This window comes from Cololabis saira, chromosome 5, assembly GCF_033807715.1.
Source record: "Cololabis saira isolate AMF1-May2022 chromosome 5, fColSai1.1, whole genome shotgun sequence".
NCBI classification, from domain to species: Eukaryota; Metazoa; Chordata; class Actinopteri; order Beloniformes; family Belonidae; genus Cololabis; species Cololabis saira.
In genome coordinates this window covers 25,444,505-25,464,679 of record NC_084591.1, presented here as the reverse complement: position 1 = coordinate 25,464,679, position 20,175 = coordinate 25,444,505, and the positions used below count along the sequence as shown (strand labels likewise).

Below are 20,175 nucleotides of genomic sequence, written 5' to 3'. Positions count from 1 at the left end.
GATACTGCTTTCCCTGAAGACTTGTCATGCCCCACATTGTTGTTGCTGTACTTTTGTCAGGAATTTGCCAGGTGTGTGACGCATTCGCCATAAAAATAGCTAAGGAATAGTATCCTTCCTTTGCTACTTTTGGTGGAAAACAAGAAGCATACAGTTGGCTGTCACAAAATGGTCTTTCTAAATTATTTTAAAACACATTTGTTAAGTACAGCAATCTATTTAAATAATTCCTTTTTCTCCTTGTATCCACAAATTAACTTGTCCATAGGTGGATTTCCAATGCCCTTTTCTTAAAACAAAAGCAAAACTGAATTACTTTAAAAGTACAGCTGCAGGGTTGCAATGTTTCCATTGAACAGTGTTTATCTTTTTATGAGCATAACTCTCCTCATTCTTTCTCCGTACGTCCATAATCCTCCGTGTCTCACAGGATGAGACACATCTCTTCAAAACAAAGACTTGAAAGAAGATGGATAGATTTTGACAAATTATTGCAACTGATGCTGCCGCTGTTGCTGAACTAGTCACCAGAAGAAGAAGGCAGCGGATGATCATTTAAATGATCAATCAAAGGCGAAGCCCTTATGTAATGCAGTAACGTGTAATGATTGAGTGGTGTTATACCACATCATAATAATGGGGCCATAAACAGCTGTAAACTAGATGTTGATTACTTCAGATTGAACGACTACGTCACACCCAGTGGTGTGCAAATGCAAAAAATTTTGATTCCATTGCACTTTAGCGCCAAGCTGGTTAATTGAACGGTCTGGAAAAACCAGCTCATGAAAGCTTTAAAAGGTTTTACGATATTTGGCTTTTTTTTCTCGAATTATGCGCTTTTCTATTACAGATTTTTTTTTTTTTTTTGCGACATTTAGGTTTTGTGCAAATCTAGGGGTAATGGCAATGCACCTTATCTACCTTTTTCTCATGTCCCATCCTCTGACTATCATTTGTCCCTCTACAACAGCAGTCCCTCTACCCACTCCCCTTTGAGAGCCCCAGCCCCTGGCATCACCATGACTAAACCCCAGATGGTGGTTCTTTCTTTCTTTTTCCCCTGGAGGGGTGGAGGCTCTTCACTCTTCTTACTGCTGCTGCTCTTCTGGGGAGGGGACCTGTGTCGTGTTTTTGTGTGTATATGTGTGGTGTTGGTTTTCTCTTTCTTTTTTTTATGCGAGTGTAAAGGAAGATGTAGGCCTATTGGATCTGGCAAATAAGTGAGAGCAGACTGCCTGTGAGCATGTCCTTGTTTCTGTTGTCTAGACAGCAAGTGGATTAACAGGGGAGAATAGGATCAAGGTTTATGTGTTGTGGCTTACGTGCTCTACCATGGCCCAACTTCATAGAGACTGACACAGCCCCATAGTTTCCACTCCTTGTTCTTTGTAACTGTATACCTAATGCATGTTGACATTTTGAACTCTTTAAATGGATATTGATATGCAAGTAGTGGAAGTTTTCCCCTCCAAATACAACTCACAGCATTGACTTTGACAAAATGCAAGAACATTGGGAATGAATGAGAGATTGGTGAAATAAAACACTGGCTTGTATTTATTTAATCATCTTGTTTGGACCCCCACACAGAACAACATTGATCCATTTTTTTCCCAATCCAAACTCTAATGTTCAGTTTTCTGTTGCACCACCTGCTGATAATCCCAAGTTCAGCCTTGTTCACACCCTGCAGACACCAACTTCTGACACCTTCCTCTCAAGATCAGGCTTTTACATAATGCCCTGGAAACATTTTCACACCCGTAGTACTACTTAAAGATCAAGAACTGTTTTGCATGGTTCTTGATACTGTTACTTTTATGCAAAGAGGGGACGCATTGTAAGATGTTGCTGCCCCTCCCCCAGTCTTGATTGACAAGTGAGAACAGCAATACATGCATTAGATGGTTTCACATGGGGAGTGTGTGCACAGAGGGGGAACTAAAGGGGCACATGCAATGTTTTATTTTATTTTTTTCCCCTGCCAGTCCCATTGTTGCAGCTCCCCATGGTTCCCCCTCTCTGTCTCCAGCCTGGGGAGGCATCCCTTCAGTTTTTCTTTATCACTCTGTGTGCTTGCAGCTGGATGTGAAGCAGCAACGAGAGGTGACGAAAGTTTCTCCAAAATGCCTCTAACTCTCCTGTGGCTGGATTTATGGAGGACACAGATGTTAGAATTGATATTTGATGAGTTTCCCCTTCAATGTACTATATGACTTTATATCGTTTATTTTCAGGATATCACATACACTGATATCTCATTCCTCATTTGTTGACATCGGAAAATCAGTAATCAAACTCAAAAACGTTCTGCATAAGCTCTAATGATTGAAACAGGGTGTTTTAGTTTAGGCGTTAAATAGAGAAATTGTTAAGCACAATACATTCAGTTTTAGTAACTGATGCCAGGGCATCAAGGCTCATCATGTTGAAAGCACAAGTTCCAGTAACCAGTGCTATGGTGACTTGTATATTTAATTCAGTGCAGTGTCAATCATTAGAAAAAAATAAATAAATATTGCATTAGATTTAAAAATACTTGTCAGCCTCTTAAAGGAGCTTGAGGCCGGATTGTGGCAAGATTTATGAAAAAAATCCGTATACATTTTAAGTTTTCTAGTAATAATGTCAGATGAAGCGTTCCAAACCCAAAAGAATGAGTCCTCTAGTGTATCTCTCAGTTGCCTTGAACAGGCTGTGTGCTGCAAAATGTGCTGCAATTCGGTCCTGAATTTCCCGCGCTGGGCTGCGGATGTGACGTCACATGACGCTGCATGCACGTTCTCCCCGTTCTCCCGTGCCCGGCTTCACTGTTGGCTGCAGTACCCCCAACGGCCGTCGTGGTGAAGGGTGGCGCTAGAGAGTCTCATTTCTTAAAAGGAGCCTCAAGCTCCTTTTTAATAGAAGTGAAACCAAAACGGAATTTTTCATAGTTGGACTAAGGACTCTTATACACTGTACAATTTCTAGTCGTGTAAGATTATTGGATCTCACACTATATGATTTGCATCTGTTTAATCAAAGGTACGGTGTTAACGTACAACTTAGACTTTATAACGATGAGACCCCCTGAACTGTAGGCCAGAGTGCCGAAAAATGTCATCAGTATCCATGACTGAAATGATCGACAATAAGCAAAACGAGATGATGAACCACACCTAAGTTGTAGCTTTTATGTGTACTGAAAACACTTTTAAAAAGAAGTGTTGAAGAGGCAAGTCTGTCCAGTTCACGGTTCCCCACTGTCACAATTTTCCACTACCAGCCAAACCAAATGATTATTTGTAGTTTTAATGTTTGGCACAATATCTCACAAGAAAAATCTTAGGGTGACTGAGCTGAAATAGGGCACTATTGGTCTATTGGAGAAGCTGCGTTAAACTTCTATGCTCCACATGTCTGGAACAATTCCCAGAAAGCAGCAGCCTAACGTCGTTGGTGCTTGTATTACATTATCGTTCTGCAAAAAGGGATATTTGTTGTTTAAATTATATTTGTTCATTTTTTTAAATTCTCTTTAATTGCTAAAGCTCTCTGTGTAGGCATTCCTGCTTTGTTAATTGAAGGAGGGGGTGCTCTTTTTTTTCCCCATCCAGAGGCCAATGTAGGTGTGAACATGGCCAATGAGCCTTGGGGGCTATTATGCTGTTTGGGAATGTCAAGACCTCATCACACCAGCCTGACTTCAAAGAGTTGGCACCAACAACAGCCAGTGTTTTGTCACCTTGCTTCTTCTGTTAAATGTGGCATTTGGACACAGGACAAAAACTATAGTCAACTGCTGTACCACAGACATGTTTTGACTTCAATTTTAAAAACTGTCTTTTAAATCCTTTCTGTGCGGTTGTTACACAACACTGTTTTTTTATTTATTTTTTTACCGCCTTCTTCTTGTGGGCAAATATGCATGTATATGTGTGGGATATCAGGTGAATGGAGAAGCTCTGTTTATTATGAGGAAGTAGATGATATAGTTTCATCAAAGGTGGCAGTTGATATGTTAGAGGCCCTCCTGCAATGGGTGGCCTCCCGTCTCCTGTGTTTAATGATCCTAACTTAAAAAGTTGAAGCACGAGTCCAAGGCAAAGGGGCTTCATCTGTCTGGAGAGAGCTTGGCGCAGGAAGGATGTACACAGTGTCCATCCTTACCTCCCCCACAATCATTTTTCAGCCACAGCCCAGTCACCTGTCCCAGCTAGCTCTGTCTGTAGTTTGAGCTAGATCTAGTTTGTCGTCACTGTTTCCCAATTGTGGTTCAGCTCATGTAGTAATTTCTTCCATTTCACATCTTCATGAAGAAAACAAGTCATCTTCCCTGAAATTCTTCAGAAGGCTGATGGTATGTCTGTGTGTATATGTGTATTTTGTTTTTGTATTTATTTTTTTAGATCTGGTTACACCTGATATTTTGTCAATCAGATCACTGGTTTATCAGTTCTTGTCTTGCAATAGTAGTCAGATGTCAGATGGGTGTGGAAGACTCAAAAGATGTTGATGCTCTCCTCTGATTAGAAGAGCCGTACATCCTGAGGATGCGAAGGCGTTTTCCTGTGGTGTTACGACTTTGTGCATGTTTGTCATGTGGCAGGAGGTGGTAACGTGGGGGTGGAGGGTGTTGTCAGACGATGGCTCCTGGAGGAACCATGTGTGAGCTGGGGGGTGGAGAAAGAAATAAAGAGACGCATAGAGGAGGAAGAGAGGAGCCTTTACACTACAAACAGGTCTCCCCTCCCCCTCCAGTGAGCCAAGCACACGTCCTCCAACTGTTGATGATATAGACCCCAGAGGAGCTGTTAACAGCAGTGGCATGGAAAGTGTCTGCTGTGAGGATAGCCTGAGAGGCCAACCCCCTGATACTACAGGCTCTATGGATCCACAACAAGCTGATGATACCAATGCTGCTGCACTTCTTATCACATCTTTCTTTTTCTCTCTTGCTGACTGTTGCAGCTCATATAAAGAAGACACACAAAGACTTGCAAGTTTTGCCACTTGTTTTTCTGTCCGAGCACAAATAAATGTACTTTTTTTTTTCTTACATTTATCTAAAAGCAAGCACGACTTGTTCATTGATATTTTTTAAACATGATGATGCCTTGTTCAAAACAGCACAATTGAATATTTACAAATATATTTAGCTCGGAGGATCACCCTTATAGGCGCGGATGTTTAACTCGCTGTTACAACACTGTCCAAGATTGACTTTTGTTTATTCTCGTGTTTGTTTATGTTTTTTCTCTTTGAATAAAAAAAGAACGTTCTTGAGTCTGTTACGTCTGCCATGCCAGCATCGCTTTCCGAAGTTAGCTGCTTGTTCATTGATATGTGACAGAGTTCTGTACGTAGATGCATAGTCATCGGAAGATCCGCAAGCATGGGAGTCCAGAGTTGTTGTTTTTTTGAGTATTTGTTTTTTAATTGATAGTAGGGATGGCAGACAAGAGTGACACACTTACTAAATATAAGTAAATGTTTCTTGAATTGACTGTACTTGATTGTAAAACCACAGGCAAAATGTAAAGATTAAGACTTGGGAGAGTTTAAAATTTTTTTTTTTTTACTATGGCTGGGAGACACCAACCTGATAATCGGCGTCTGATGCCGTCAAGCAGTCGGGTGAGGTCGGTGACTTGAGTTGGGTTGGTGCAGTCGTCTGTCGGCGTCTGCGTCAGCCTTCATTTTGGCCGATTCGACATGTAGAATCAACCACTAGCCATCGGCCTCTATGCCCAATCTGATTGATAGTGCTAGCCTTTCACTAACGAATCAGAGTTAACTGGAAATAATGAAGGTAAACATACCAGATAAACAGCGATGGTATAGGCGCATTGTATCGGTTTGGATTTGAATCGTGTTTGATTGTATTATATTTTCATTATTAGCCATTGTATTTTTGATCCTTCTGGACTTCTATTAGAAATGAAAACACTGACTGGTGACAGCGGGCTCTGTTCAGAACTCTACACTAGAGTGATCTGTCATTTACGGTTGTTTCTTCTTTCCTTTACTTCCTGGTTGACATCACAGATTAGCGCCGCCTGCAGTTATAAGGACGTATTACACGCAGAACGTACGCTCTAGTCGGTGTCGGGTTGTTGTGTTTGGGAGTATTGTTTTGTCTGACTCGAGAAGACGGGAGCCGACTTTCGGTCTGACTGCTTTTCTGCCCACGGTCGGCCGTCGGGTTGGTGTGTCCCGGCCTTTAGAGTGACTTCTTTCCATGTTTTATAAGCAAATGGTAGTTTTAAGGTGGGACTTCTGCACTGATATTGCACCTTGTTTTGTATGAGAACGATCACCAGGTGGAATGGCGGGAAATCCTCGTTGTGCCAGAGGTGAGAAAGAGATGGATCAACTGTGTTCAAAGGCAACATAGGAAAGCACACTGTTTTTGCCAGCGATGGTCTTGCAACTGAGGTGATTTCCACAGTATTTGCATGTTGGGTGCAATAATAAAATGATGCAGGACTTGGGACTCTCCTAATCTAATGAGGAGTGACAAGCTCTTTTCATTCTTGGGTGCGGCATCATTAACAGCTTTACAAGTTGCTTTAGGGATAGTGTGTAAAATTATGTTATATTAACTGTATGTTATAACCTAATGAGACTGCGGTACCAAAACCAATCAAGAAAAGCACTGTGGAGGCATTAGGTGGATTTCCATTACACTTTTTCGCAAAACAAAAGCAACAATTCTGAAATTGTAACGAGTTACCGCTGCGGGGGGCTAGTGTTTCCACTGAACAGTGCTTTTCTTTTAATAAATGTAACACGTCTCTCTCCTTAACTCTCTGTATCTCATCCTGTGAGACTTTTCTTTGAAACAAAGTACTTGAAGATGGATGAAAACATCTTTCATTTCTGAGGGATTATTGCAACTGCTGCTACCACTGTTGTGAAGATAGTCAACAGAAGATGATTCAAATAATTATTCAAAAGCAAAGTCCCCATGTAATGCATAATGATTAAGTATTGGTATACCTCAACTACATCACGTAAACAAGGCCAAAAACAGGTGGAAACTAGATTTGGATGTTTTTTGAATGACCAGTAACATCATGTCCAGTGACATGCAAAAAAAAAGTATTTCCATTACACTTTTATGCTAAACTGTAAAAATTAACGATACACCTGTAAAACCACATTATGACAGCTGAAAAAAAAGATATATGCCATATTTGACTTTTTTTTTTCTTTCTAATTCTAGTTGTTTTCTTGAGAAATATTTCTTTGAGATATTTAGGTTTTGCGCAGTTCTAGTGTTAACAGAAATTTGACAATATTCTGCCCTGATTTATAAACCCAAAGTCTCAGTGGAGTGGCATTTTCATTGGACCACTGTTTCACCTTGGGAGCTAGTAATAGTTGAAACGAAAAGGTAGAAAGGGTTAGTAGTCACAGCTGATGCAGAGCGGTTTTGTGTTTAGTCTGGCTTGCTGGCTCGCAATCATGCTACCATTAGCTTAACCTATATGAGCAACACCAGGAATATTGTCTACTCATTGGTGCAGGGCTGAACAGGCTCAATCAAATATTGGTCCTGATATGGACAAATTGATCAGTTGTCAGAAAATAAAACCAATCCACAAGTTGATCTGTTCACTTTAAAGTTCTCTGACCAATGACTTGCACATTTTTTTACTATGTATGTTTAGCTTCAGCTGCTAGATTTTATGTAATTTATTTAAGTTTGATTCTATCTTAATTAGAATGTTTGCTGGTGCAAAATTATGTGTTGCTGTTGACGCTAAATTGTATATATTTATTGATAACAGTTAATTACATTTACATCTGTTATTTTTGAGCAGGGCTGGGTGTTATGGTCAATATGATATACAGCTTTCTGAGTGCTATACAATTTTCTCACCTGTGAAGAATGCTAGAATAAATGATTTGTGCTTCTACCTTTTAGTTGCCATGAACTGTAGACAAACTACAGTTGACCACAGTTTCTATCATAGACATTGCACACTTAGCGGCTTGTCCCCTTTACAACTGGAATAAATTAGCCGTGCAGCTACCTTTTTAAGCTTTCATAGTCTGTAGACAAACTTCACAGCCGACAGTGGCTTGCATGATGTTGGATGTTGCAACAGACAACCACTGTCTGACGACTGGAAAAACTGCGGCCGTTTTGCAAACTCTTATTGAGAAAACTGTTCACTTTTAACGACACATATTGCTACATTGTGGATTTGTCTGAGAACGTTTGAGGGGAAGGCATCATCCATTCTTAATGGACTAAATACACTAATCTTATTTCCACAATGCTAGCTATTGTTCCCTCTACACTTCCTGTAGTGCTTTATAATAACAGAACATTCACCATTGAGTGTGAAGATCTGATTGTCCATGACACATAAGTGGTCTGACATCACACCCCCATGCTAAAAATGCCACATCGAGGAATTTCCATAACTGACATAGTCGACTGTAAACTCACTTTTGCAGCCCTATATAACATACAGTATTATGATGGACAGTGCTAGTTGTAGTCATGATTGATTTATTTTTATTCACTTATATTTCAACAAGGGTAAAAGGTAAATTAATTATTGTGTGAATGTCTATGGCACAGGTGAAAAAATACTGTAAGTAACTTTTTAAATGCAAAGAGGGCAATCAGAAGATTAATCTAAACCAAATTCATTCTTATTAACACCCTTTGCCTTCAGAACAGCATGGATTCTTCTTGGTACACTTGCACAACGTCAGGGGTTTTGTAGGATTATACTCAAGCCTATGATTATCCAATTATACCAAACAAGTGTTTATGACCATCAATTTCAAATGTGGGTTGAAACATAGTCATTAACTGAAACAGAAACAGCTGTGTAATAGGCTTAAAACTGGGTGAAGAACAGCCAAACTCTGCTACCTACCACAGTGGGGTTGTGGAAAACAGTGATTTATGTCACAGGTCATACACCATGGCAGAACTGAGCGCAGCAACAAGACGCAAGGTAGTTGCACTGCATCAGCAAGAGCTCTCCCCAGGTTATGATTTCAGGTCAGACGTGGATGTCAAGATTTGCTGTTTGAGATTTTTTGAAGAGGCACGAAAAAATGGCCAGTGTTAAGGACTATAGATGCAGTGGTGGGCCAAGGATGGGCACATTATATTTATTCCCTTCTTAAAAACCGGAACATGTTAACCGTGCCATGAACTCAGAACCCGCAGAAAACAGTGGGACCCAAGTAAATCCGTTTACTGTCCACAGAAGTCTGGCTGGAAGTGCTCCTCGTGGGAGAATTGCAAAATTCGACACGTCTTAACTATGCATAAACACATAGAAATAGGGGTGCAGAAAAATGACAGCTGGGGCTCTAGACTGATTAGTCAAAATTCTCTATTTGCGTGTACAGAACACAGTTTGTTTGCCAAAGTGATCGAATGGTACAATAATGAGTGTTGATGGATAACGCATGCAGGAAGGTTCTTGCCAGTTTAGGGCTGCAATATTGAAAATAGTGGGGACTAATGCTGTCCTCAATGCTAAGAAATGGAGGCCAATACTTTATTTATCATGCAATAGAGCTCCTAAAAATGTTTAATTTTGATCGCTACTCAAAAAAACTGAGGGCCTGTTAGGTTGTGAAACCTAAAGAGCTTTTATGCTACAACGTTTGAAACGGCGACAGAAATGGATGTAGCAATCCGTCCATACCCTGCGTTGATTTTGTCCATCTTTCTGCACCTTGTCATGAAAACAAATACAACAGAGCAATACAACCAGTTATCATGAGAGCAGTAGTGAATCAGTCTTTGACCTAGACATGAGAAAATGTTGACAAGGAACATATTTTCTCCGGGTAGGCTTTGCTTCTTACAACATTTCTGCACATGTGCCGGTTTATGGCGTCCTCAGCTCTGAGTAGCTTTCGGATCTCCTTGTATCCCTAGTTACTCATCTTGCAAATATAGGTCCTACCTGTGACCTGCTGCTGTTCCTCTCATCAGCCGTTTCCTTATTTTATCAAATAATAATACATTTAACAAAAAAAAGAACCTCCCTTGGTGGGCTGTGCTCAGGTTATGGGACCCACAAACCCCTCCCACGACCCGCCATCCCGCGTTAGTTCTGTTTACATTAGACCTGACCCGTGGTTAAATGTATGATTGAAGGTGAGTTATTCATGGGGGCAGCTCGACACCCCACCCCACGTCGGTCAATGTAAAAAGGACACGCGACACGAGTGTCAGCCAATGTAAAAGAGCTAGGCACAGTGTTAGGCGATTATACAGTACAGCTGTTGAAAAACAGCTTTTTCTGCGATTTTACTTCGAAAGGGGAGGTTTGATATGGGCCTATAGCAGTTCATAAGTGACCTGTCTAATCTATTCTTTTTTTGATTATTAATATTATTATTATTAGATTATAATGAGGTTAAATTTGAGGTGAGAGATTGCAGATCACCGTGCAAGTGAAGAACCCTCATCCTAGTGTCATCATGATCGCAATTGACAACATCCAGGATCAACACTGTTAATGAATTAGTTTAATTGGCTAAGGCATATTTTTAGATCTACTGCACTACACAACTACTAGTAGAGCATTGCCTCGATGCTGGTTGATCTTCTGATGTTTTGCTATAAAGCCGAAAGGTCGATGTCAGAGTTCCAGTCCCTGTGCAAGTGATACTCAGTAGCTACTGACTCAGTAGTTACAGCCCTTTTTACATTTACCCCGCGATTACCCAGATCTAGCGTGCCGTGTGCCCCTTTTACATTGACCAACGCGGGGTGACATGTCGAGCTGCCCTGCGAATAACTCACCTCCGAGGGTAGCTTTAACCGCAGGTCAGGTCTGATGTAAACAGAACTAACGCTGGGTGGCGGGTTGTGGGAGGGGTTTGTAGATCACATAACCTGAGTACAGCCCACCACGGGAGTTTTTATTTAATGAGATAAGGAAACAGCTGATGAGAGTAACAGCAGCAGCAGGACGTCACAGGTGGGATCCATATTTGAAAGATTAACTGGGGAGAGGAGGAGATCTGAGCTGCTCAGCCTCGGACACCATAAACCAGCGTATGTCCGGAACCACAAAGGATGGTCCATTGTTTGAACAAGTGGCCACAAAAATGACAAACTGGGGGATTGCAAGAAGCAAAACTCGGCCAAAAAAACGCTCATCCTGATGTTCGTCCGTCCTAGTTTTGAAAATGATACCTGTCTGACGGCGATACATCTTGCTGATGTGGCGATAATACGGGTTACACACAGGTTACGTTATGTTTTGCGGATAACGCCTCCTGGGTCGCCTTCCTTAGCCTCGATTCGCCTTCAGGCCAGAGGTGACAAATAACACGCCTTGTGTTTACGTTGCCAACGCACGTTAAACATGCGTTCATCATCCAGCGATATTAGCTGGATCTAATCTAAAAACACCTACTCACTCATCTGTATTAGAGGAGCAGGTCTTAATCTTAATTAACTACAAATGCCGTTAACTCAACTGGAGGCAGTTTTTTTTTTTTTGTTGATATTAACACTGCAAGAAAAACAAAGAATACAAATAGATTGAAGAGAAAATGGAGCATTTAAGTTCAGTAAAAAAAGAATAAATAGAATAAAACAAAAATGAAGGAATTTATTTTGTTGCTTTACTTGAACAATTGCTATCCCCGTGTATGTTCCTGGATTGAACTGTGTGCTTGTGTGCATACGTTCCCAAGTGATTTTAATCACATACAAATATACAAGGAAATATATTTTTTGATTTGTTCCCCCTTTAATTTAAATGATGATGATAGGGTTGGTTTTTTTTTTTAGCTAAATTCTGTCTAAAGAGGCAGGTCTTGACCCCGTGTAGGATTATATTGAGAGGCTTGGTTGATTTGTGCTTGTAGTTCAGATGACCAGCCTGTATGTCAATTGTACTCACATGAGCAGGGAAAAAAAAACGTTTTTTTAAAACCCTAGAAGCTCCAGGTTTGCTCTTTCAAAACTTTTTTATTTGCTGCTTTATCAATCATACAAATATTTTAAGGATAAAACTGGGGAACATGACAGTTCATGGTAAAATTTGAACCTCTGAAAGTAAGAAAGTATATTATGGTACCGTTAATGTTCTGTATCAACTGTGACTGCTTCCCTTTCTGCACAGAGTTCATCTCCCCTTTATTTTGCATCTGTTACTACCTCCCTATGGTGGAACAGATGTGTAGCAAATATTTCCAATCATTCAGCTGCGAGTTTGTTCATATTTAAAAGGAGGAGAAATATCAATGCAACAATCCTGCCTTGAAAATGCTCTCTGTAAGGGACTAATGTGTAGAGCAAAAGGAGAGAGAAGGAAGATGGAGAAAGAAAAGGATTCGGGTGGAGAGTGCAGCATGGGTGTTGTCAGGGGAATAATAAAATGGCTCAGAGGCCCTGACAGACACAGGACAGCAGGGTAGGCGCAAGGATAATGGTGTGGAAGAGAAGAGTAAGAGGTTAAGCCAGAGAGAGAACCAGCAGGGGATACTGGTGAGATGTGGCTAGTGCCTTCAGGGTGAAGTGCTGACTGCAAGCCGAACCTCCAGAAGACTGAATTGATGAGACATCTTTTCAACGACATTGACTCGTCATCCATCTTTCTTTTTTTTTTAAATATGTATGAACAAACAGCCTGTTGCAGATGTAGTTTGCTTGGTAATGTAAAACCGTGTAGCCACAGTCATGTGAACAACAAAGTACACTTCCAGTCAATTCTAATGTGCTGTATTATGCATGTAATACTCATCCAGAGCAGTAAACGTATTAAGTATATTTGATTACCGTAACAGGTGGTTGCTGCATGCTCTCAACTCCTATGTGAGAATACACTTTTTCACATACTTTTTTTTTGGAATTGGACTCGTTTTGTTTGACACTGTAAAATGTTTTTGGACATATGAAGTTGTAAAACTTTTTTTCCCCCTTCCATGTAGTCCTTAATGTAAAAGTGAATGGTGAGAACCTTTTCAGGTTTTGACTCTTTCACTTGTCAGTATATGATTTATAGTCATTAGCCTATCACGGATCCAGCTCTTTTATCTTTTGAGTTCTGTTGATTATTAATGTGAAGCAGGCAATGACATACAGTGTGTTTATCCTGGTGAGACACTTGTATAAATGGATGTTTCAAAAGTCTTTGTCTTCTGTCGACTGAAGTTGTAAATTGTGTCCACGGTGTGACAGTGTTAATGTTTTTTTCTTTTTCCTTTTCCTGTAAGTGCTTATTGAGGGGAAAAGAATGGCACAGAACAAATTTGAGGTTCAGCAGGGTCCCCTGCAAACGTATCATCAAGCTGAGTGGTTGTAATTATTAGAACAATGTGGGAGTTTGAAAAATGGATGTGTCTGAAGAAAGGACACACACCAAACTGATTCCCCTTCCCTTTTGCCATCTGAGTTGTTGTGTGGCACTTCAAAGTTGGGGAAGAGTGATGTTAATCCAGCAAGTGGCCACAGCAAGCCCTCCAATCTGCTATGCTGTGCTCAGATCTTCACTTCTTCCCCAGCCACGGCCCCTAGCTTTTTAAAAGTGTGATCAAAGGACAGTTTTATCTTCTGATGGATGGTTTCACTTTGATCCAGAGACTGCCTGACATGGGACCTGGAAGTGGAAGAGAGCACAACACAATATTGCTGCATCCTTTGCACAACTGCCTGTGGATTCTGACTCTTTCTAGTCATCAGAGTTCATGGCTTCACCAGACCAGCTGGATAACATTTTATATCCAGTATGTATAGACACATCAAATGTGTTTGTATCCTTACATTAAGGAAAGGAAGAAAAAAAAACACACAATGGTCACTGAAATAGCTTGAAACATACAAAAGCACTAATAAAAAAATAATTTACATCACACTGCGCTATGAAAATTACACTGCTTTCCAATTGTGTTTCAAAAGAATCATTAAAACGCACAAACTAATGAAAACGGCTTGAACAAAATGGAGACCCTCAACTTAAAGGGGACCTATTATGAAAAACAAGTTTCTTCTTGTTTTAACATACATAAAGTGGTCTCCCCTCAGTCTGCCAAGAGAGGAGGAAAACAACCAGATTCTGCAGTGTCTGTACAGCCACCCGGATGAGCCATCCAGTGTGATGTGGCTCCTACGAGCCGTTCAGATTCTGCTCCCGTTGTTACGTAACCAAAATGCGATTTACAGAGGTTGGCCTCCGATGTGTGAAACCACGCCCACAACTAACTCTGGTCGGAACAAAAACAACTAACTCCGCCGGCCGGAGCTTCCGACATTTTTCCGTAGCGGTGTATCGCGTCATTCAGGCAGCCAATCAGCACAGTGCCTCATTATCATAGCTCAGAATCCCTCATAGATAATGAGGTTAGAGAATGAGATGCTAAAGACATGGCTCAGAGGCTGAATTTCTCATTTATTTAGCAAAAAACAATCAAAAGCTTGTTTTTAAGACATTTTTAAGGCCACGTTTACACGTAGTAATTTACAAAAACGGATATTTCCCCCTCTACGTTTTCAAAAATATCCTTGTTTACACGAACCCGCATGAAAACGCTGTTAAGGTGCTATGAGCATCCAAACCTGCAGGGGGGCAGTGTAACGAGAAGCGTAAAGTCATGCAAGCCAATCAGAATCCTGGAAAAAAACATCAACAAATGACACGTGTGAACACTGAATAATATGGTTCCACGTTAAATCGACGGCGTAGCCTACGTACGGAGCGGGTCGCCGCGTACCCTACGCCGTAGGCTCTGCGTTGGTGTAACGCGGAACCATAATTCAGCCTTGACTGCCAGTTACTTCCAAGACGGAACGAGAGTCTTTCGTTTGGAGTGACAGAGAAGTGGAGTTAGTTTTTAAGTGTGACTTTAGAATATAAATATACAAGAAAATATTGACGGTGGCCAAACAAATTGTAAACACAGGTCGCACAAATGATGCTGGTGACGTTTCTGTAGCATAATGTGACGTTCTGAGCCTAAATCTCCGTTTTCCTCCGTTTACAAGCAAACGTGAAAATGGAGTTTTTGAAAATCTCCACATTGGCCGGAGTTTTCAGAAATGATCGTGTTTGGGGGCTTTGAGCTCCGTTTTCGTGTAAACGAACGGCCAAAACGCATGAAAACGCCTCCTTTTTTGCTCCGTGTAAACGGGGCCTAAGACACCTGTTTAAAATAGGTATTAGATGCCATAAATAGGTCCCCTTTAATATTTTGTTGCACAGCCTTTTGAGGCAATCACTGCAATCTTGTGATGTCTGCAACCTGTAGGCAGATATTGTTGGCCCACTTCCTATGAGTAAACTGCTCCACCTGTGTCAGGTTTGAAGGGTGCCTTCTCTAAACTGCATGTTTCAGCCACTTCTACACATGTATAGTTGCCATCTTTTTTGTTCTGGACAGTTTTTTATTTATTTATTTTATAATTTATTTAGTCAGTTTCAAGTTATTTCCAGTGACGAAAGAACTGTTTTAGTGTTGAAACAGTCTTTTTTTATGTGTGAATGCTTTGCCTTCTTTTAATAGGCTGGAAATATGCAGCCATAAATTGTAGGCAGTTATACCCACAACATATTCATGGTGTGGAAAAGCTGAACTATAAAAACTTTTAAAGGCATAATTCTTTTATTTTTGTGGCTTGTAGTATGTCTGTATACTTCTCTCTTTCTTGTTTGGTGCACCCACACACAGAATGTGATTATGATCACTCTTGTGAACTTTACAGCCAGGTCAAACTCAACAGGGTGCAAAACGATAGCATTTCTTTCTATATTTGGAATCTTTTTGGTTAGAAACTGTATCCTCAATCCAACTTCTCCCACAGAGAAATAACATAGTACAGTAAAATAATTAGTATTTTCTATTAGTATTTGGGCATTGACAATGAACACCATCAAAAAAATGACACATTCGTATCTTAAGATTTCATGGTATCACAAATATTAGTTATGATTTGAGATTCTACACCTCAGTTGACTATTTTGACTACATTTCTTGACAAAAAAGGAATAGATATATAACACTTAACTAAATTGTCTTATGGTTATTGAAATTATTGATGCAGTGATCCTATTGTTGTGGAATCTTTGAGACAATGATCATTCATACAAAATCAGTAAGTTTGACAGTTCTAATGTGAATGACAGCTGGGTTATAAATCCTGTCATTTTGGTTTGACAGAGTTTTTTGAGTTTTCTATAATTGTGAATGAAGACATTTATTACAAATTAGTGCAATCCTGATCTATTGTTAAATGTATATTTACAAAATTGTTGTCTCTTTTTACATAGTTATTTATGCAGAAGCTAAATGTTCACGTCACTAGATGTACATAAAAACATTTTGAACTTAACGAAGAGTTTATAAAGTGATTGTTAGTGGATATAAAAGCTAGAAAAGTATTTTATTTTATTAAGTAGCTGACCATTAAAAAAAAAAAAGTTCTTTCTTCTTTATACACAGCAAAAATATTTAATAGCCAATCACCCAATTAATTGATGGAATAATCCACACAGTATTTGATTAGTAAACAACTTGACAGTCGCAGCACAATCTAGGAGTAACCACATAATGTTCTCCTGTGAAGGAGGAGGGCATTAACACGATCTTAGACAGTTCTTTGCTTTGCTGAACATGAGGTCTTCAGTCAACATGTGGCCCTAAACAAACCACATGGATAAATCAAATATTAGCTCCTAGATAGTTGACATTGATTTATAAGTTGTTGCAACAAAACTATTCACTTACTGTAATTTTTTTTTTCATATTTATGCTGAGTTAAACAGTACAGCACCTTATTGATATCAGGCTTCAATTCAAGTGTCCACCTGTTGCGAAAGTAGAAGATGATGGACATTACTTGTTTAGAAAAACCTCTTTTGTTGCATCTAGTATAATAAAAAAGACGACAACCCCCTCGCTCTTTTTGGCTGTTTCATTGTCGCCGCTGCTAATTTGCTCATGTTAACATTACAAGTCTGACCTCTACTTTCTGACCCTTCATCTCATGAGCACCGCCCCAAACCCATGCAGGTCACTTGCAAACATGTTATTACCACAAACACGCCCGCTCTGTTTGCTTGCAATAAACAACATAAAACATCCATTATGGTCAGGTCTATAACTGATTTGCACGTCTAGTGTAGTTGTCTTCAGTGTAGTCCTAATTGAGTCACAAACCTATTTTTTTTTTCTTGGAGTAGGAAAGATATTTATTTGATGACCAGCTCCGACACAGTTATCTGAAAAGTTGATTATATAACAAATGAAGATCATCCAGTGTAAATCATTTTAGCCATCTCTTAACTGATTTGGTCCAAGTTTTATATTTTTACTTGCTGTATTTATAAAGATAATAGTGCTGAAGCTCATTTTTTAAGGGACTGAATCAGTAGCACAAGCCCTGACAAGAAAATGTCATATTTGTTTTGTTTTTGAAGTATTGTTAAAATTCAGTACAGTCTTTTATTTTATAAATCTTTATATATAAATCTTATATATCTTTTAAGTTATAAGGTTGTTATTACATGTATAATCTCTATATACAATTTTTCATTAAAGTCAGTCTGTATTTTCAAACTAAAGCAAGAACAAGTTTGTTTGTTTTTTAGTGATGCTTTTCTCTTTTCTGACCTCGAGCACAAGCATTTATCTTATCCTGTTTTTCAACTTTTCTCTGGTCTTCCCCTCCTCCTCTCCTGTTTTTCATCGTGCTGACTTGTTGACTCCTGGTTTCCGTCATTCTCCATGGCCAGGAGGTGTGTGTGCTGACCTTTGGTGGCCTCTTGAGTTCAACCAGGTTCCCTTTAGGGAGAGGCAGCCTGAGAAGAGATGAGTGACCACAAGATAATTAAGCATGCCTGCACATCATTGAGATAGGCGAGATTCATCAACGTGTAGTGTAGCGCTTGTGAATAAGAAAGAAAGAGAGTGACAGAGAAAAAGTAGTTTGTTACGTTGCACTAGTCTTCTTTGTCCCACTGCTCTCTCTCTCTCTTTCCACACCTGACTGCTTAGCTTTTGGGTATCATTGGAGAGAGCAGTGCATGCTGGGAGGCTGTGTAGGGGGCTGTATCTTGGTTGGTCAGTGAAGGAAAGGAGGGGGCATGGTGGTGTTGTGGCTCTCAGCCCCTGCTGCCTGCTATCTTTCCTTGGTGCTTTCAGGTCTTTTCGAGTTTGTTCTGCCATTACTGCCGCTTCATAAAACCTCAATAGCTGCAACACAATGCCAGGCAGGAGAGGGGTCATGGCTTTACTTGAACTTCTGCTGCAGCTGAGCGTACCCACCACTGGCAAATCAGGCGGTCCTAGGGAAACTGCAAATTCCAGTCATCCCCATGTACCTGTTCACCTGACATACATAGGTAATGGGAAGTCTAAACATGTATGCTTTTGCGTTTAGGCCTGAGGCCTTCATCATTTTGCTTCAAGTGGAAGTCACTTGAAATGTCTCTACTTAATTCATTCTGCACCGAAGCTGTAGAAACTACTGGTAGCATGTTACGGCAGATTCTTTTGACGGTTTCTTGACTTGTTGTTTTTTTTTTTTTTCAGGAGCTGGAGAAAGCCCTATCAGAGCAGGACTTTGGCTTTCTTGGGGACCTCATAGCCTGTTTGTTGCAGGGATGCTACCAGCGCACTGACATCACGTAAGTAATGAATGAAAGGAACAAAGTGTTTGACAGAGGTGAATATAAACATGCTAAAATGAGCAACAGTGAGCATCTTCATGGTGAAGTAGTTCAAAAAAATTAAATTGAATGTAACCTGTTCCTCACAAGATGTTTATCTGACTCAACATTATAAGAAAAAAAAGTGACTAACTGGCCTTGTATGTGCCAAATTGATAGAAGGGCTTAATGTATTTAAGTTCACACACACTGCTTTAAACAACTTTACTTAGTAACAGAGAATCTACATTTTAGCAAGACAGCTACATTTTAATCTTGTCGTGAGTGATTGGAGGAGTGTAAAACAAACTTATTTTAATGGTGGCAGTGTTTCCACTGTCTTAAATGCTCACTTAACATTCAACTACATTCAAATTTGTCAAAAATAAACCTTGCATTATCATCATGTTTCATATTAGTCACAGCTGCCAGCTTCCTTCATGGGAAGTCTGAGTCACTGGCACAGTATCTCACTTTGAAGTCAGGGCTTACTCACAGTGTGATAAGTTAAGGTATTGTAAGATGCTGAGAAGTAATGCTCCAAGATATGCTGTCCTATAAAAGTAAAAAAGCCTCTCTTCCAAGTTTATATCCTCAGAGAATTCAGTTTGCTTTAATTACACATACATTTTTTGGAGATGGTTGTAGATAGTTAGAGCTGTGGGTAGAAGAGATCTGCGTGACTTTGTAATATAGCAAACCTGAAGAAGTCTGTCTGAAACCACTTGGTTATTTAATCACTGTGTTATGTAGAGGATGTGCGGTGTTGTCCATTGTGGTCTGGAACCTATGCAACATTCTTCAGGGGCTCCAGATCGTCCCCCAGCACAAACCAAGCTTTCTTTATCAGTTTCTTCAATTTCTTCGGTCCTCGTCACACAGCTGGTTCAAGGTGGGACTGGTTTCACCTCCATGGCTCGTTGGTGTCCTGTGTCTTAAGTACAGAAGGCAGTTGGGGGTTGAAGTGTATACACCTCTGAGCTTGCAATGGAGTAGTCCCGGGGTTAAATTGATGACTTTAGGTGAGTGCGAATCACCGTGATAGAACATGCCGTGCTTATGAATCACACTCCCGATTCTACGAACCCAGCATGCTGTGTTTAAACACGCACTGATGTGTCGCTGCGCTGCCTCTGCCTCAGCAGCAGCAAGACATATTTCTGTGCTGATACAGTTCAACCTCTGTGTGTGGAAAGAATCAAAATCATCTTTATCTTTAAAGGGCCTTTGAGTCGCTGGTTCTGAAGCCGCTGCCCCAACATACAGCCAGTGGTGGACAGTAACGGAGTAAATTTACTTGAGTACTGTACTTAAGTACATATCCAGAGGATTTGTACTTTACTTGAGTATTAGATTTCTTTGGTACTTATGACTCTTACTTGAATACATTTCCAAGACAAATATTTTTACTTTTACTCGAGTAAATTTCTAGGAAGGCTGAAAAGTACTCGTTACTTTCAGGTCTGCTCTTTTTTCTTCTTCCCTAAAATCCTATTTTTAGACGGATATTGGGAGACAGGCACGGAGACGGACAAGACAGACA

At 40.1% G+C, this 20,175-nt stretch overlaps 1 protein-coding gene across 4 annotated transcripts in view; it reads left to right on the top strand.

The window, feature by feature from the left end:
- Window positions 1-20,175, top strand: part of LOC133443974 (chromatin remodeling regulator CECR2) — a 50,926-nt gene that overhangs the window by 10,460 nt on the left and 20,291 nt on the right. For all 4 annotated transcript variants that reach the window (XM_061721348.1, XM_061721350.1, XM_061721347.1 and 1 more), the window contains exon 2: window positions 18,517-18,611. In XM_061721348.1, coding sequence (XP_061577332.1) covers window positions 18,517-18,611 — 95 coding nt within the window. The remainder of the gene's footprint in view (window positions 1-18,516; window positions 18,612-20,175) is intronic.